The 15816-nt window shown below is 37.0% G+C and overlaps 1 protein-coding gene across 1 annotated transcript; it reads right to left on the reverse strand.

Moving 5' to 3' along the window:
- Positions 1 to 226: 226 nt before the first annotated feature.
- Positions 227 to 14491, reverse strand: LOC144350251 (uncharacterized). The gene is made up of 8 exons (XM_085497639.1): positions 14317 to 14491; positions 14149 to 14216; positions 9605 to 9650; positions 9351 to 9489; positions 8827 to 8930; positions 2063 to 2224; positions 1249 to 1448; positions 227 to 521 (listed from the first exon to the last, which is right to left on the reverse strand). Exons 1-8 carry the CDS (start codon positions 14380 to 14382, stop codon positions 371 to 373), a joined length of 936 nt encoding a protein of 311 aa, XP_085353765.1. The 5' UTR covers positions 14383 to 14491; the 3' UTR covers positions 227 to 370.
- Between the last annotated feature and the right edge of the window lie 1325 nt (positions 14492 to 15816).

Consider the following 15816-nt stretch of genomic DNA (forward strand, 5'->3'; position numbering starts at 1 on the left):
TCGCAGAGATTTGGGAGATACTTTACCAAGGATATTATTACAAGATAAATGATTTGCTTCATTGAACACATACAACAATGCATAAACCCACTGGGATAAGTCAAAACATTTTATCAGATTTTTGCATGATATTTTCACACAGGACAGCTGTCGTTCATACTAAGGGAAGATTTTATACTGACGAATTGCCTGCCCCCCCCCCCCCCCCCGTATGATAAAGTTTGGATTAGAATAAGTAAATTTATTGTGCATACATTAATAATATTAACAACAACAACGACAACAGACATTGTTCCTTTAATAAACCTTTCCCTTTCATTTTTGATGATACAAGCAAGGTAATGATTTACTGTTTTGTTTTGAGAAACATTTATTTAGCTATCGTATCAACCATAGCTTGTCTTATATCTTGTATTTGCTGACTTCCTATCATACAGCAACCTCCAATCCAGTTGGCACCGGCATTAATCCAATCAGGAACATATGCACATAGATTTTTATTATTCTCATTCTTTTTCCATCTGCAATTAAAATTTAAATGATATATTAGAAACAAAACAGGGTCAGGTCGATCAAATTGTGATTATATAACACTATCTGGATATGACTATCATTATTTTAACATCTACCTTCTCATTGGTTGATGCATATCATGTGCAGCTTTGTTATATTGTTAGACTTGGCAGTGCTTGAGGTTAAATCACAAAAATCAATATTCTATGTTTCCCCAGATTTGTAAAAATCTTTTAAACAAAATGCCTTTAATGATTCTTTCAAGTTACAAAATTAAGGTCAGTTTTATTTGGAAAATGTTATCTACACGAACATTCTAAGCATAATTGAAATAAATACTAAGGTCTACAATACACTAATCGCATGAACTGTAAACATTTTTTTCTCAGGCTTCCTCAAGGCTTGAAAAGGGCTTGACTGCATCTCTCCCATTATTGCGTACGTTCCCGTTCTTGCCCTGATATCATGGAATAGAGGAAGTGTGTCAATCTTTTGTCCTAATAGTCAGATTTTAAATTGATAGTATAGTGTGAAATACTTTATTTTTAGCTGGAATTAATCTTCACTGTTTCGGATGGAATATATTTACACTGATTTTTGATTAGTTGATTGTAAAATATATGAAAAAATGTATATTCGTTGGATTTTATTTTCACTGAATCATCCTATCGCCAAAAATAAATTCCAAGCGAAAATAAAGTGTTTTACAGTATTTGGTATATTAAGATCACTTACAGACCACCACCAATATATGATGCTCCATTTGGGTAAACTACAAATATTTTGTCACCAATTTCATTCTCACTACTTTTTAATAGTGATTTTATGTATTGAGGAGGTGTACAGTTAATACCAACGGCAACCACGGATGGGGATGACGCAGCAACTTTTACTGCATCCGAGAATTTCTCACCATGACATGTATGTTCTCCATCCTAAATATGAATATAACATATTGGTAATTAATTAATTTATTAATTATACAAATGTGGCCTATAAATATGTACAAATTTGTAATGAGATCCTGGAGACACTCTAACTGTGACGTCATCATAACACAGCCATGAAATGTTCTATTCAATTGGAGAATGTTTGGCCAATACACAATCTGTTTAAGATCAGATAGACTATTGCATTTTTTTTTATTTCTTTATTTTAGTTTTTTTTGGGGGGTGAAATTCCACAGATTACATTTACATAACCAGACTGAGACAATGGATATAAGGTCTTGAATAAATTAGTTGTATGGTACTCCATAGTACTCAAGTTAGCATTTACTTTTGTTGAAATTTGTTTAGTTTCTGATAGACAGTCTACCCTTTTTTCACAGAATAACAGTTCTTGTAGATAAGAAACTTGTATATTTAAATACATTAAATTAATGTTAAAGAAACTCCCATGAGTCTTAAATTCCCAAAACAGATTTCAAAGTTGATTTAGCTTTTTTCATTTTTATGAAAACTTGCAGCTAGCATTCACACACCACTCAACATACTATAATCACCTCAATACTCTACACTACATGTTATCACTAAATGATATTCCATACCTTACAGGAAAATGATATCCATGCTTTAGTTGATGGATATTCTTGTAATAGCTGCACAATAGCTTCAGCTTCTTTCAATGCTGGTACAGTCTCAAATGCTAAGTAGTCAATACCAGTGTTTACTATTACATCCACTGTCTCTCTATGCCAATTAATCAATTCCTGACAAATATAAAATCACTATTAGGATGGGGATTTATAGATCTCTAGTATTGAAGAAAATGAAAATCAGTACAGTGACCTCTCACTGAGTTGCATCTCTGTCGCATACGACTTATTTACCACTTCCGTGTCACTGAGAATGTTCTAGAACCGTACTGTGTCTGGGTGGAATATTCTAGATTTTTTTAGAAACTGGTTGAATAGGTAATAGAACAATGTAGGAGGCAATAGAAGGTAATGGAACATTGTAGTAAGTTCCAGACTCATTATGTATGCTGATGTAATGGTCTATTTATAGACAGTGTGGGTATATATAGGGGAGTTGTTCAGCACTGAGTTCAGATCGGAGATCTCGTTGAATTGTATTGGAGTTTAAGTATCTAGTCATTGGAGTAGTGGAGTTTTACCGCGTTATTGTACTTGATGTTTGCAGAGTATAATAATACCAGTACCAGTTGAAACCTCATCTGTTGGCTCCGTGTTTGTATTTTATCATCGCCGCCAGGGAAGTCTTCTGTGACTGTTGCCATTTTGGTATTTGAACCATCACACCTGTACTATACCAATTACGGTAATATTACGTTGCGTGTGACATCTGGGGGCTTGTCCGGGAACAGTGAAGACATATAGAAGACAACATGGCCAGCGAGATAAAAGATATGTCGAAACAAGAGTTGATGGAATGGGCGGATGAACTGGGAATGACTGGAGAAGACAAAAGGAAATTTATTTTGGAGCAACTGAGTTCTCAGCGAGCTGACAGACAAGCGGCGAGGGAGGAGAGAAAGGCAAAAATGGAAATAGAAGTAGAGGTAAGGAAAATGGAGATTGAGGAAAGAAAGGAAAAGTTATGACTGGAAGTGAAAAAAAAAGGAAAGAGAATTTGAGTTGAGAAGATTAGAGCTGCAAGCAGCAATGCTGGGGTTCCAACAGGCTGATTTTGGTGGTCAACGAAATGTGGTCAGTGATGCACAGTCACCAAAGTTGCCTGCATTTGTTGATGGTAAGGACAAACTTGATAGTTATTTATTGCGGTTTGAGAGGTTTGCAACGAATGCGAGTTGGCATAGAGATGGATGGGCCACAAAATTGAGTGCGCTGTTGACTGGTAGAGCACTGGAAGTATATTCCAGGATGTCCGACACTGATGCAGTTGACTATGATCGTGTGAAGGTGGCGCTGTTGACAAGATACGATTTCACAGAGGATGGGTACAGGAAGCGATTCCGTGAAATTAAACCCGAAAGTTCCGAGAGTCCTGACCAGTTAATTGTGCGGCTTAAGAATTATTTTGTTAAATGGGTTGAGTTGTCAGGCACTGCAGCAACATATGATGGTGTTACCGACTTGATGGTAAAGGAGCAGTTTATTGGTGCCTGTACAAAAGATCTTGCAGTTTATCATAAAGAAAGAGCACCCAAAGATTTAGATGAGTTGGCAGTAATAGCAAAGCAGTACCTAGTGGCACATGGTCGACAGTTATCCACGAAGGACCAGGTGAAGCGTAATGATAATAAGACTGCCATTAGAGATAATGATGTGGAACAGGGCAGTAGTATCCGGTGTTTTGTATGTCAGGGTGTTGGTCATCGAGCAGCACAATGTCCATCCCGCGTTACTGATGTCAATCATGACAAAGGTAAACAGTGCCTTCAGTGTGGTGCCATAGGACATGTGGCTAAGTTCTGCCGTAGTGACATCACAGGGGTCAAGAAAGAAAGAGTGTCAAACCCAGCACTACTACTGGTGCAGCTGCAGTGGTTAAAGAGGAGTCTAATATCAGTGCTAGCTGTGCTGTTCAAATTACCAGTGATGTGCCTAAAATGGTTGAGAAGGACCATTTGTTGTTAGCATCGGGGGAGCAGTTAAAGGTTGGGAATGGTGCATGTATGGAACGGAGTGGCGTTGTGGAGGACAGGACTTTGCCTGTGGGTCAAGAGAAGGTTGGTGACACAGTTGTGACCATGTAGAGACACTGAGTGTAATGGCATTATAGTCAAGAAGAGCTTGGTACCAGATAACCAGTATACAAAAAAAATGGGTTATATATTGATGGTTGATTGTACTGTAAGATGGGTTCCAGTCGCCATGGTGGAAATTGATACGCCATATTTGAGAGGCACGGTTGAAGCATTATGTGTGCAGGACCCAATCTATGAGTTAATTGTTGGGAATGTGCCCGGAGCAAGACCACCAGATGACCCGGATCCAGTGTGGAATGTGAGTGGAGCAGTAACAACCAGAGCGCAAGCGAAGAAATCTGGTAAGGTGAAGCCGCTCAAAGTGTGTGATGTAAAGACTGGAGCACATGTAACAAAAGACAAATTAATCGAGATGCAGCAAGCAGACACATCGTTGAAGAAGTATTATAATAAGAGAGAACCAGACGTGAGAGGGCACCATACAACCGAGTTCCAGGTATATGGAGGCTTGCTACATCGTGTGTATCGGGATCGTTCAGTTCCAGGAGGCAAGACGGTACGTCAAGTGGTTGTGCCGAAACTGTTGAGGACTCGTGTTATGGAGATTGCCCATGATTCAATATTTGGTGGACACATGGGGATAAAGAAGACAGAAGACCGGATTGTGACTAGCTTTTATTGGCCTGGGCTACATCAAGATGTTACCACTTTTGTAGGTCGTGTGATGTGTGCCAGAAGACTGTTTCAAAGGGATCAGTTGTGAAGGCCCCATTAGGTAAGATGCCTTTAATTGATATGCCATTCAAGCGTGTGGCTATAGATTTGGTTGGACCAATTACACCAGCCAGTGACGGGGGTCATCGATACATCTTAACTATGGTGGACTATGCTACACGGTATCCAGAGGCCGTTCCACTTAAAAATATAGATACAGAGACTGTAGCTGAGGCGTTGATTGACTTTTATAGCCGATTGGGGGTTCCAGAAGAAGTACTAAGTGACATGGGGACTCAGTTTGTGTCAGAATGCATGCAAGAAGTATCAAGATTGCTCAGCATTAAGAGACTGACGTCTACGCCCTATCACCCCATTTGTAATGGACTGGTGGAAAAGTTTAATGGTACTTTGAAGAAGATGTTAAAGCGGTTGTGCCATGAACAACCAAGGCAATTGCATCGGTATATTAGTTCTTTACTCTTCGCATATAGAGAGGTACCACAGGAGTCAACTGGTTTTTGCCCATTTGAGCTGTTATATGGCCGAACGGTTAGAGGCCCAATGAAGATCCTTAAAGAGTTATGGACCGAAGAGACCAATACTCCTGAGATAGTTAATAGTTACCAGTATGTGTTTAAGTTGAGAGATCGGTTAGAACAGACTTTAGAGATTGCTCGAGAGGAATTACAAAAGGCACAGAACCGATACAAGTGTTACTATGATCGTAAAACGAAGAAGCGAGTGTTTAAGGAAGGAGTTAAGGTGTTAATTTTGCTGCCAACTGACAACAACAAGCTATTGACGCAGTGGAAGGGTCCTTATGTGGTGGAGCAGGTAATAGGCGAAAACGATTATCGAGTGAGGGTAGGTGACAAAGTGAAGACGTATCATGTAAATATGTTGAAGTTGTATGTTGAGCGGGAGACGTCACCTCAACCAGATGGAAGTGAGACAAGTTACTCACCAAATACGGCCATAGACTTGATGAATGCTGTGCGCGCAGCTACAGCGGGGTGCAATGAGTCAGATGAAGAGGATGCTGTAGACGAAGATGATCTTCTAGAGTTAGGAACTTGTAAACCTAAGGAGTCAGGTAAAGATGTTCAAATTGGTACAGACCTGACAGAACACCAGAGAAAAGAACTGGTGGGTTTAGTTAATACCTATGATAAGGTGTTTACTGATTTGCCAGGAAAGACCAAGATAATCAGTCATAATAAGATTGACCTGACAAATGATACACCAATACGATCTAAGCCATACTCACTACCATATGCAATAAGGGAAACCTTAGGCAAGATATTGAAGATATGTTAAAAATGGGAGTAATCAGGAAGTCCACATCACCCTATGCGTCACCGGTTGTGATTGTAAAGAAGAAAGATGGATCGAATCGCATATGTGTAGACTATAGAAAATTAAATAAGGTCACTGTAACCGACCCTGAGCCAATGGTAACAACAGGGGATATATTTCAGAGGCTTCATAATAGTAAGTTCCTGTCAAAAAATGATTTAAATAAGGGTTATTGGCAGATACCAGTAGCTGAAGAAGATATACCAAAGACAGCATTTGTTACTCCCAATGGAACTTATGAATTTTTAAGGATGCCATTTGGAATGAAGAATTCCGGAGCTACTCTGGTGCGGGGAATCAGGAAATTATTGTCAGGTATGGAGGGGGTTGGAAGCTATATAGATGACCTGATAGTTTATTCAAGCTGCTGGGATGAGCATGTTCAAGTATTATCCGAGTTGTTACGAAGACTGAGGGCAGCGGACATAACAGCTAGACCATCCAAGTGTGTTCTGGGTGCAACATCAGTAGAATTCCTGGGTCATGAAATTGGACACAATTGGGTGAGTCCCAGTCACGACAACATGGAAAAAATTTGAGAAGCGCAAAGACCAGCGACCAAGAAAGGTGTCCGATCATTCTTTGGGCTGGTCAATTACTACAGAGACCACATCCCCTTATTCGCAACTATTGCAGCACCCCTGAGTGATCTACTAAGGAAAGGACAACCCAACAAAGTTGTATGGGGAGAGGCCGAGGAGAAAGCATATAACACTTTGCGGGAATACTTATTGGGCAAACCAATTTTGAAGTTGCCAGACCCACAGAAACCATTTGTGTTGCGGACGGACGTGTCTCAGGTAGGAATTGGAGCAGTACTTATGCAGAATCATGGTGAGAAGCTTTATCCAGTGGCGTATGCAAGTAAGAAGTTATCCGATGCAGAAAAGAAATATTCAACTGTAGAAAGGGAATGTTTAGCCAATGTATGGGGCGTGAATAAATTTCGCCTATATTTAGCCGGTGTGGAGTTCATTTTGCAGACGGATCATAAACCATTGTCTTACCTGGATAAAGCCAAGTTTGCAAATGACCGAGTGATGAAATGGGCGATGACTCTGCAAGGATCTAATTATCGTGTTGAGGATATTCCTGGACGGGACAATGTGGTAGCGGACCACCTGAGTAGATTGATAGACTGAGGAATTGTTGAACAGTATAGTAAAATGTTATTCGTTTATGATTATATTTCATATTTTATTATATTCTACTGTATGTGATTTTCGAATTTATGTACTCAGAGCTTTATTCAGTTCGATTTGATATATTGTATTGTTGTTTTATTTGAAATTGTTATCATATTCGTATTATTGATGTCGTTGCTAGTCATGTAATATTATATGTTATAATATTCTTGAGAGGGGAGGCATGTCGCATACGACTTGTTTACTACTCCCGTGTCACTGAGAATGTTCTAGAACCGTACTGTGTCTGGGTGGAATATTCTAGATTTTTTTAGAAACTGGTTGAATAGGTAATAGAACAATGTAGGAGGCAATAGAAGGTAATGAAACATTCTAGAAATTGGTAGTAAGTTCCAGACTCATTATGTATGCTGATGTAATGGTCTATTTATAGACAGTGTGGGTATATATAGGGGAGTTGTTCAGCACTGAGATCAGATCGGGGATCTCGTTGAATTGTATTGGAGTTTAATTATCTAGTCATTGGAGTAGTGGAGTTTTACCGCGTTATTGTACTTGATGTTTGCAGAGTATAATAATACCAGTACCAGTTGAAACCTCATCTGTTGGCTCCGTGTTCGTATTTTATCATCGCCGCCAGGGAAGTCTTCTGTTACTGTTGCCATTTTGGTATTTGAACCATCACACCTGTACTATACTAATTACAGTAATATTACGTTGCGTGTGACAATCTCGATCAGTAAGTTGATGCGATATCATCTAAGGGACAATGTCAAAGGATCGATGTCGGATAAAAAACTTTATTGCTTTAGTTTGGGGGTGGGGGGTTTTGACCTCAAAGTTTCCATCCTACAAAAACGATTTTATTTTTTAATGAAGTCAAAAAAATCTTGGAGTATTTGTAGCTCGATTTTTTTTCGATCCAATCATGGACAAAAAAAAACAGAAAATGAAAGAAAAACATTCAAGACGAGAAAATGATTTGGTCCGTGTGTGAAGTCTTTTTACAACCACTTGACAACCAACTGCTATGCCATACTACAGTCCGATTATCAATTTGTATTTAATGGTCAATATTTATTAATTAAGTTTCAGTGGGGGGTAGGGGGGGTTGGGAAAAAACTAAAGGAATTCAGTTTTTTATCCTACATTGAAATTTTGACGTTGTCCCTAAGTCAGGGGTAGTTGGATGGTACCCAAACGTTCTATTCTTTCATGAGACCCTTTGGCAAGTCACGTTTTTTGTTTGGATCCGCGACTTAGCAAGGGATCACTGTATTTATTTATTTACAATAGTTTACAATAATCTGAAGGTACTGTGCAATAAAGATAATACATAAATAAAATACAGACAATTGCTTGTACTTTAGCTTCACTTCACTCCCATCAATCAGTTATCTGCAGTCTATGCATTGAATTCCTAGAGTGGGTACATACATGACCTTTATCATTTATGACTTACTGAAATTGACGTAGTATCCACATATGTACCTGAATACTCTTCCACATTTAATACTTTAACAGCATATGGACCAACACAACCAGCTACCAATGGATAGCACCGATCTGTCTCAAAAAATACAGAGAATATGTTGGCTTTATAATACTGGAATTGGGTCTGACATAAACACCACATTACTGTATTGGTAACCAAGTCATAACATGATAATGTGTGAACAATCTGTCAAGTATACTACATTATTGTCCTGGTATGTCCAATAGCATAGAAAATAATTGTGAACAGCTAGAATTGGTCCAACTCAATACACCAATATTAATGTTACCAGTGGTTTAATATAACAAGATTTACAGTGCATAGAAACATGCACACAACTTAGGGAATTATGCAATGTGTTCCCAGAGATACTGATAACTGTGTTAGACACATGATAAAGCCATTAAGTCTTTTTCACAGAATAATGTTCTTGAATGCATGCTGGTATGATGGTGGTTACAAGTTGAAGAACAACATAAGTGTACATTGACCTTTATCAGCTCCTGACCTCTTGCAGTCTTCCCAGAATTCATCTCTGGATTCTTTAGCCAGCTGAATCCCCTTGGCAACCAATTGTTTACTTTCATCCACACTCAATCCTAAATACTTCTGAAAGCCATAAACACTCGCCTGACAATAAAATTAATATATAATTATAATAACAAAAATAAAGGGTATTTATTTTTTTCCATTTGGATTGTTTTATAAATTGATAAATGTGGACATTCATGTCATAGATTCTTACCTGGTATGTACCAGACTCTATAATATCAGCACCACTCTCTAAAAAACTGTAAACAAATTCATTGTATATTATGCACTGGCCATTACTGAAATGCTGGACCCTGTTATCAGACAATAACTGGTCAGTCAGTGATTTAAGGTAGAGATGCAGTTTACCTGACAGATATTTTAATTAGTTAATTAGGAAACCAAGATGACCTCCCTTGTCTACAAAACTATATATTTTCGAAAAGTTTATTGTATGAATTTTAAAATTTTGTTGTCAATTTTGCAGGGCAGCAGCTCAAATTTCACTACTTAAAGTTTATGCATAAATTAACACCCAGGCTAGTTGTCTGTACGATTGATGCAACATTGTGCAACCAAAAACAATGCCAGACGGTGTTTTGAAGATAAACACATTGTCAATCAGTTGTGAAAATTTCAAAACAAAAAGTCAAAGCGTCTAGGAGCTATTTTTTTTAAAGTTCTGGGATGTGCACTAAAAAGAAGCTGAGATAATTGCTAATTTGCATAACAATTCACTCAGTAAGAAGTTTACTAATGCTCATAATTAAAATGGCTGTAACAGTTCCAAATTGAAATGTATTATCATATTGTTAAAAGTTAAATATAGTGCATAATGTGGAGATCCCATCATTTCTTTTTTTCACCATATTTCTTTTTTATTATTTATGTACAGCCTTGCTGAATCTTGCTAAGCATTCAAAAAAGAGAATGTTTGCACCTGTTATCTATATTTTAAAATCGTTTTTTGAGTATGTTCAACTATTCACAATTCTACAAAATTTTAACAGTCTATACCCAAGACTGTTTGGATGATAAAAAGCAAAAAAAAAATTGACTCCCAAGTGCCCACAAACATGCATCTCTACCTTAAGTAAATGCATAAACAAGAATGTGTGTGACTGCCATGTCCAATGTGGAAATAAAGATACTTAAGACATTACACATAAGGTAAAACAAATCATGTGACAATATAATGATAATAACGGTAATAAATCCTGGATTAACAGTTGATCAGAACGATCATATAGTCAGTCGGGTCACGCCAAGAGTCACGCACTTCGTTGCAAAATGGCTGTGTGGTTGATGTGGGGGAATGCAGTTAAAAACCGGACTCCTTGAGCGGGGGTATATACAAATGTCAGACACGGAGACAGCAATTCGTCTAAGAAACTAATAAACTAATGGTTTATTCAACAGCGAATGCTGGAACATAGTAACGAGTTACAAACTGAAGAAATACATATCGAGAACCGTGTGTTTCATTCTTATATACCCTTAAATCGAACGTCATAGGAAACATAGCCCACAAAAACAGAGTGAAAAAAGGCGGGAAAGCTTGAAGGACAAACTTACGATCAGTGATTGGCCATGTCTATGAAAATACTATGTCGTGATTGGCTCTATAAATACCATGGTAACAAGACTAATTAAACACACGTAATTAACAAGAGGATTTACTTTTAGAATCCGGCTGGCTAATATAAAAGGCTGATATATAAACTATTAGTATCACAGCTGGTACTACATGAAACGGGTGTGGAGTCGCTTGTCCTTGAATTTCATATAACTCGGAGTAACTTTCTCCGACAGTTGAAACTGGGTCATGGCGTGACGGGTGAGGAAGACACAAAATCACAATAAAATGGGAAGTTGTTGCATATTACGTCGTAGCCAACATGGGAAATAAAAAAACGCCCAATACAAATGACATGGGTTTGAATCACACAAGATACACACTCACCAGAACCGAAGCAATCAGAAACCAGCAATCGTTTTGGCTTTCCCGTTCAACTCATCAGAACATTAGTGTAGTTAGAAAAATGCACACCACTCAACAACCAACGTCGTGGCATGGTACACAAACGTGCCATCGAGATAAAACAAAATTAGCTTGAAAAGACAGTGGGTTAGAGTCCCACTACCGTAAAAACGTAAATCAAAATAAACTGTAACAAGTAAACAAAGAACGTCGCAAAAAAATAATAAACCTCACGAAACTCTACCATGCAAAACTGAATGAATAAATAATAAAATAACTTACGTCTTAAACTGGACGACGCACAATTTCCAGATTGTGACAAGAGATAAACGAGACCCAAGTCAAGGTAAGTTTTGTTAAAGTGTTGATGGCGTTTCCTATATTACAAAAACAATTCAGGCAACAGACGAATATCTTCTGTGGTGTTGTGAAATTTATACTGTGTCTGCGGAATTGTTGATTGAGGGTTCGAAGTCAGCAGTTAACATTTTGTTAGAAAGTTTCACAATTAAATCAAATATCTAATGATACCAGTATATTTATTTCATTATTTTAACAACTTGCAATGGTGGAAGTTGATCAAACACGAGTTCTTACACCTAAATAAGTATCAAATATTTGTCGACAAATTTATTCTCTCAATTTAAAAACTTGTAATTGTTGGAATTAATCAAACACGAGTTGTCTACACCAAAGTAAGTTTCAAATACTTGTCCACACATTTATTCTCTCAATTTAAAAACTTGTAATTGTGGGAATTAATCAAACATGAGTTGTTTACACCAAATTAAGTATTAAATATTTGTTGAGACATTTATTCTTTCAATTTAACAACTTGTAATTGTGGGAATTAATCAAACATGAGTTGTTTACACCAAATTAAGTATTAAATATTTGTTGAGACATTTATTCTTTCAATTTAACAACTTGTAATTGTGGGAATTAATCAAACATGAGTTGTTTACACCAAAATAAGTATTAAATATTTGTTGAGACATTTATTCTCTCAATTTAACAACTTGTAATTGTGGGAATTAATCAAACATGAGTTGTAATGGTGTAAAATATTTAAATGAGAGTTGTCTACACCAAAATAAGTCTCAAATATTTGTCCATACATTTATTCTCTCAATTTAACAACTTGTAATAGTGTAAAATAATTAAACGAGAGCTGTCTACACCAAAATAAGTCTAAAATATTTGTCCACACATTTATTCTCCCAATTTAACAACTTGTAATTGTGGGAATTAATCAAACGCGAGTTGTTACACCAAAATAAGTTTCAAATACTTGTCCACACATTTATTCTCTCAATTTAACAACTTGTAATGGTGTAAAATAATTAAACGAGAGTTGTCTACACCAAAATAAATCTCAAATATTTGTCCACACATTTATTGTCACAATTTAACCACTTGTTAATAGTGGAAATTACTTAAACACGACTTGTTTTATCAGTTGATATCAATGCAACTTACCCGCAGACAGTGCACAACAGAGTATCATTATTGAGTAATTATTAACAGGAACGTGTCTTGGCATTAAGGTTAGGGTCGGGTCAGGTATGGGCAACGGAATTATTAACAGAAACGTGTCTCAACATTAGGGTTAGGGTCGGGTCAGGTATTCCCATGCCTGCCAGTCTTTTTTCACAAACACTAATTTGCAATAAGCTAAATCATTCATTTGCATGACTATCCATATAGTTCAGTGGATATGTACAATCTAGGCAATGTGAGAGATCGCTGGTTCGAATCCAGTACTGTTAGCACAATTTTTGAATGCTAGTGAAAACAGTGCTCCTATGAGTAGGACTTAAATCCTATCATTTGTGTGAAGACACTTGTGGTACAGTGGACAAGACAGTGCGCTGGGAACTCAAAGATTGCAAGTTCAAATCACGGACAGGACACTCCTACAAGACAAGATATGAAAGACGATAAAAACATAAACAGCAACTTCTGTATATCAAGAACTCAAGAAAAACAGAACACAAGAAACTACCTCACATGGAAGCCAGTCTAAGTCGTCGAAGTACGAACACAGTTGACAGCTGCAGGTCACGTGCAACAACAGACACGAAGAGCAATGCTGCTCTCCAAATGGGTCCCTTAATTGTTTTGTATTGACCCCCTAAGGATTGCTAATCCCCCTTTCTAACTAATAATATATCACCCCTTTTAGAATGTATTGACCCATAATTAAGGAATATTCATGAGCACAGAAAATGCTACGTCATGAATAAATTAGCATAATTAAAAAAAATGTCATAAAGTGTTGGTATGTCTTCTGGAGTCCTGCCTCTTTTTTTGTTTTACAAAAAGAAATAATTAATTGTTTTAGGTCCTTTTAGCGTGATCACGAAAACTAACTTGATCGCGAAAGAATACATTAACTTTGTTCATTTTTGTATAGTTTACATTGACCGATAAGTCAAAACTTATACTTGTGATTCACAGAAAAACGCATTGTAGAAAAATCAATGTTTATCAACACAAACATGTTGCACATGCATGGTGCTATGACATCATAACAATTTTTTATAGTAGTAATTTCAAACAGGCAATAATTTCCCAAATAGTGAACTTGTATGTTGAGTTATGGGTTGCATAATGCTACCAGGTACTAGGTCACTATTAAAGTGTATTGTTGTGTTACTACCACGTGATAAACCATAGGCCAATCTGAAGTGCTAAAACTCCAGAATTGACCTACCAAATATCAACATTGTATTAGGTCTTTCAACTTGCAGTAATTTGATAAAATCCAACCCCACCTCGTATGTACTTTCTTGATCTCTTCTGGGTTGGTGTATATTACCCTGGCGCTCCATAGTGGGTCGTCCTGTTGTGATTAATGCAAATCCAATAAGCACCGTCAAACAAACGATCAACACCATAGCTTCATCATTGACGATTCAAACAGCAAGTGAACTTAAACTTACCCCAAACTGGAAGCCTCTGAGTTCGAGTTCAGTAGAAAACCCACCGTCAACAACTTTAAATGCCATATTAACAACACAAATATTATAATGCGTGTTACATCGAGTGGAAATCAAGGTGACATATATTGGCTGGGAATTAAACTACTGCTGTTGGGGGCGTACAGCGTATCGAAAATCGACTGCGCCCTCATAAATTAATATTGAGTTATATTCGTTTGAACAAGGTTCAGTTTGGGACGAACACACGAACCCGTCGTTAATAAAGATTGCCATCAAATTAATCTTTATTATCAGAATAATCGCAGTAATTGCTCAAAAATTGCTGATTTCAACTTGTACTTCAGTGATAAATACAGGGACATTATTGCGATTACCGAAACGTGCATCATGAAACGTAGCTACATGACGGCTACCTGGATGGCAATAGTTACAGTATTTACCGCCGTCTCAGGTCATCTACTGCAGTGGTATCACAAAGAAAGGTGGAGGTGTTCTTTTAGCGATCATCGATCATCTACCAGCGAAAAAAGATACGATTTTGTTACAAATACCCCGGTGTGGCTTTTCCGTTTTCATAGCCTCTGTTTACCTGCTCACTGATGGTCGATTGAATTGTTTGTTCGACTTGGAGAATCGTTATAGAGACTTCAGTCAATGTCGTCTTTATGTGCTGTGATTTCAATTTACCTGACATTTCTTAGAACTTTGTAGACGGTTCAGTTTAACAATCTAACTGGGTTCACAATAATTCGGACAGGTTTATTGAACTTTTATCTGAGTATAATTTACTTGTACATAATAATAATAATAATAATAATAATAATAATAATAATTTTATAATTAATTATTATTATTATTATTATTATTATTATTATTATTATTATTATTATTATTATTATTATTATTATTATTATTAATATTAATATTATTATTATTAATATTATATTTTTAGAATTTAGATTATTAGCTTTCCAGAGTTAGTCAAATAGAGTTGGCTCCGGCCATTCTATTAGAACGCGCTGTTCCACTACAGCGCGTTCTATTACAGAGCGATGCGCCCTCTACTGTGACTTCGATCTAACCCCGAGCGACTTACTCAACCGACGCTCGCCGGGATTTTGACGCTCGGTACGGTATGGTCCGGTTTACTTCTATATGAATGATCTCAAGCCGGTGCTGATTAGCACTTTAAATTGGGAAACTTTTAAGGGCTTCATTTTAGTATTGTTTCAATGCCCTAACATACCGACCTCAATAGTAGAGCAACTAGGGTGAAGCTAGCGAACGCTATTTTAAAATCGACACAATTACAGACAATTTTGAAAATGTTTGTAGTAAAATGTTCCTTAGCACAATAAACATTGAAAACAATATAATAATTTATCACAGTATAAATTTGGGCCTAAATTGTTCGTTTTCGATAATTTTTGCAGAAAAATGTGAATAAATGAATGAACCATGCGAAATATATAATTATCCGACGCAAATACCCTATACGGT

The sequence above is a fragment of the Saccoglossus kowalevskii genome, chromosome 1, assembly GCF_978046115.1.
Source record: "Saccoglossus kowalevskii chromosome 1, keSacKowa6.1, whole genome shotgun sequence".
In the NCBI taxonomy this organism is placed as follows: Eukaryota; Metazoa; Hemichordata; class Enteropneusta; family Harrimaniidae; genus Saccoglossus; species Saccoglossus kowalevskii.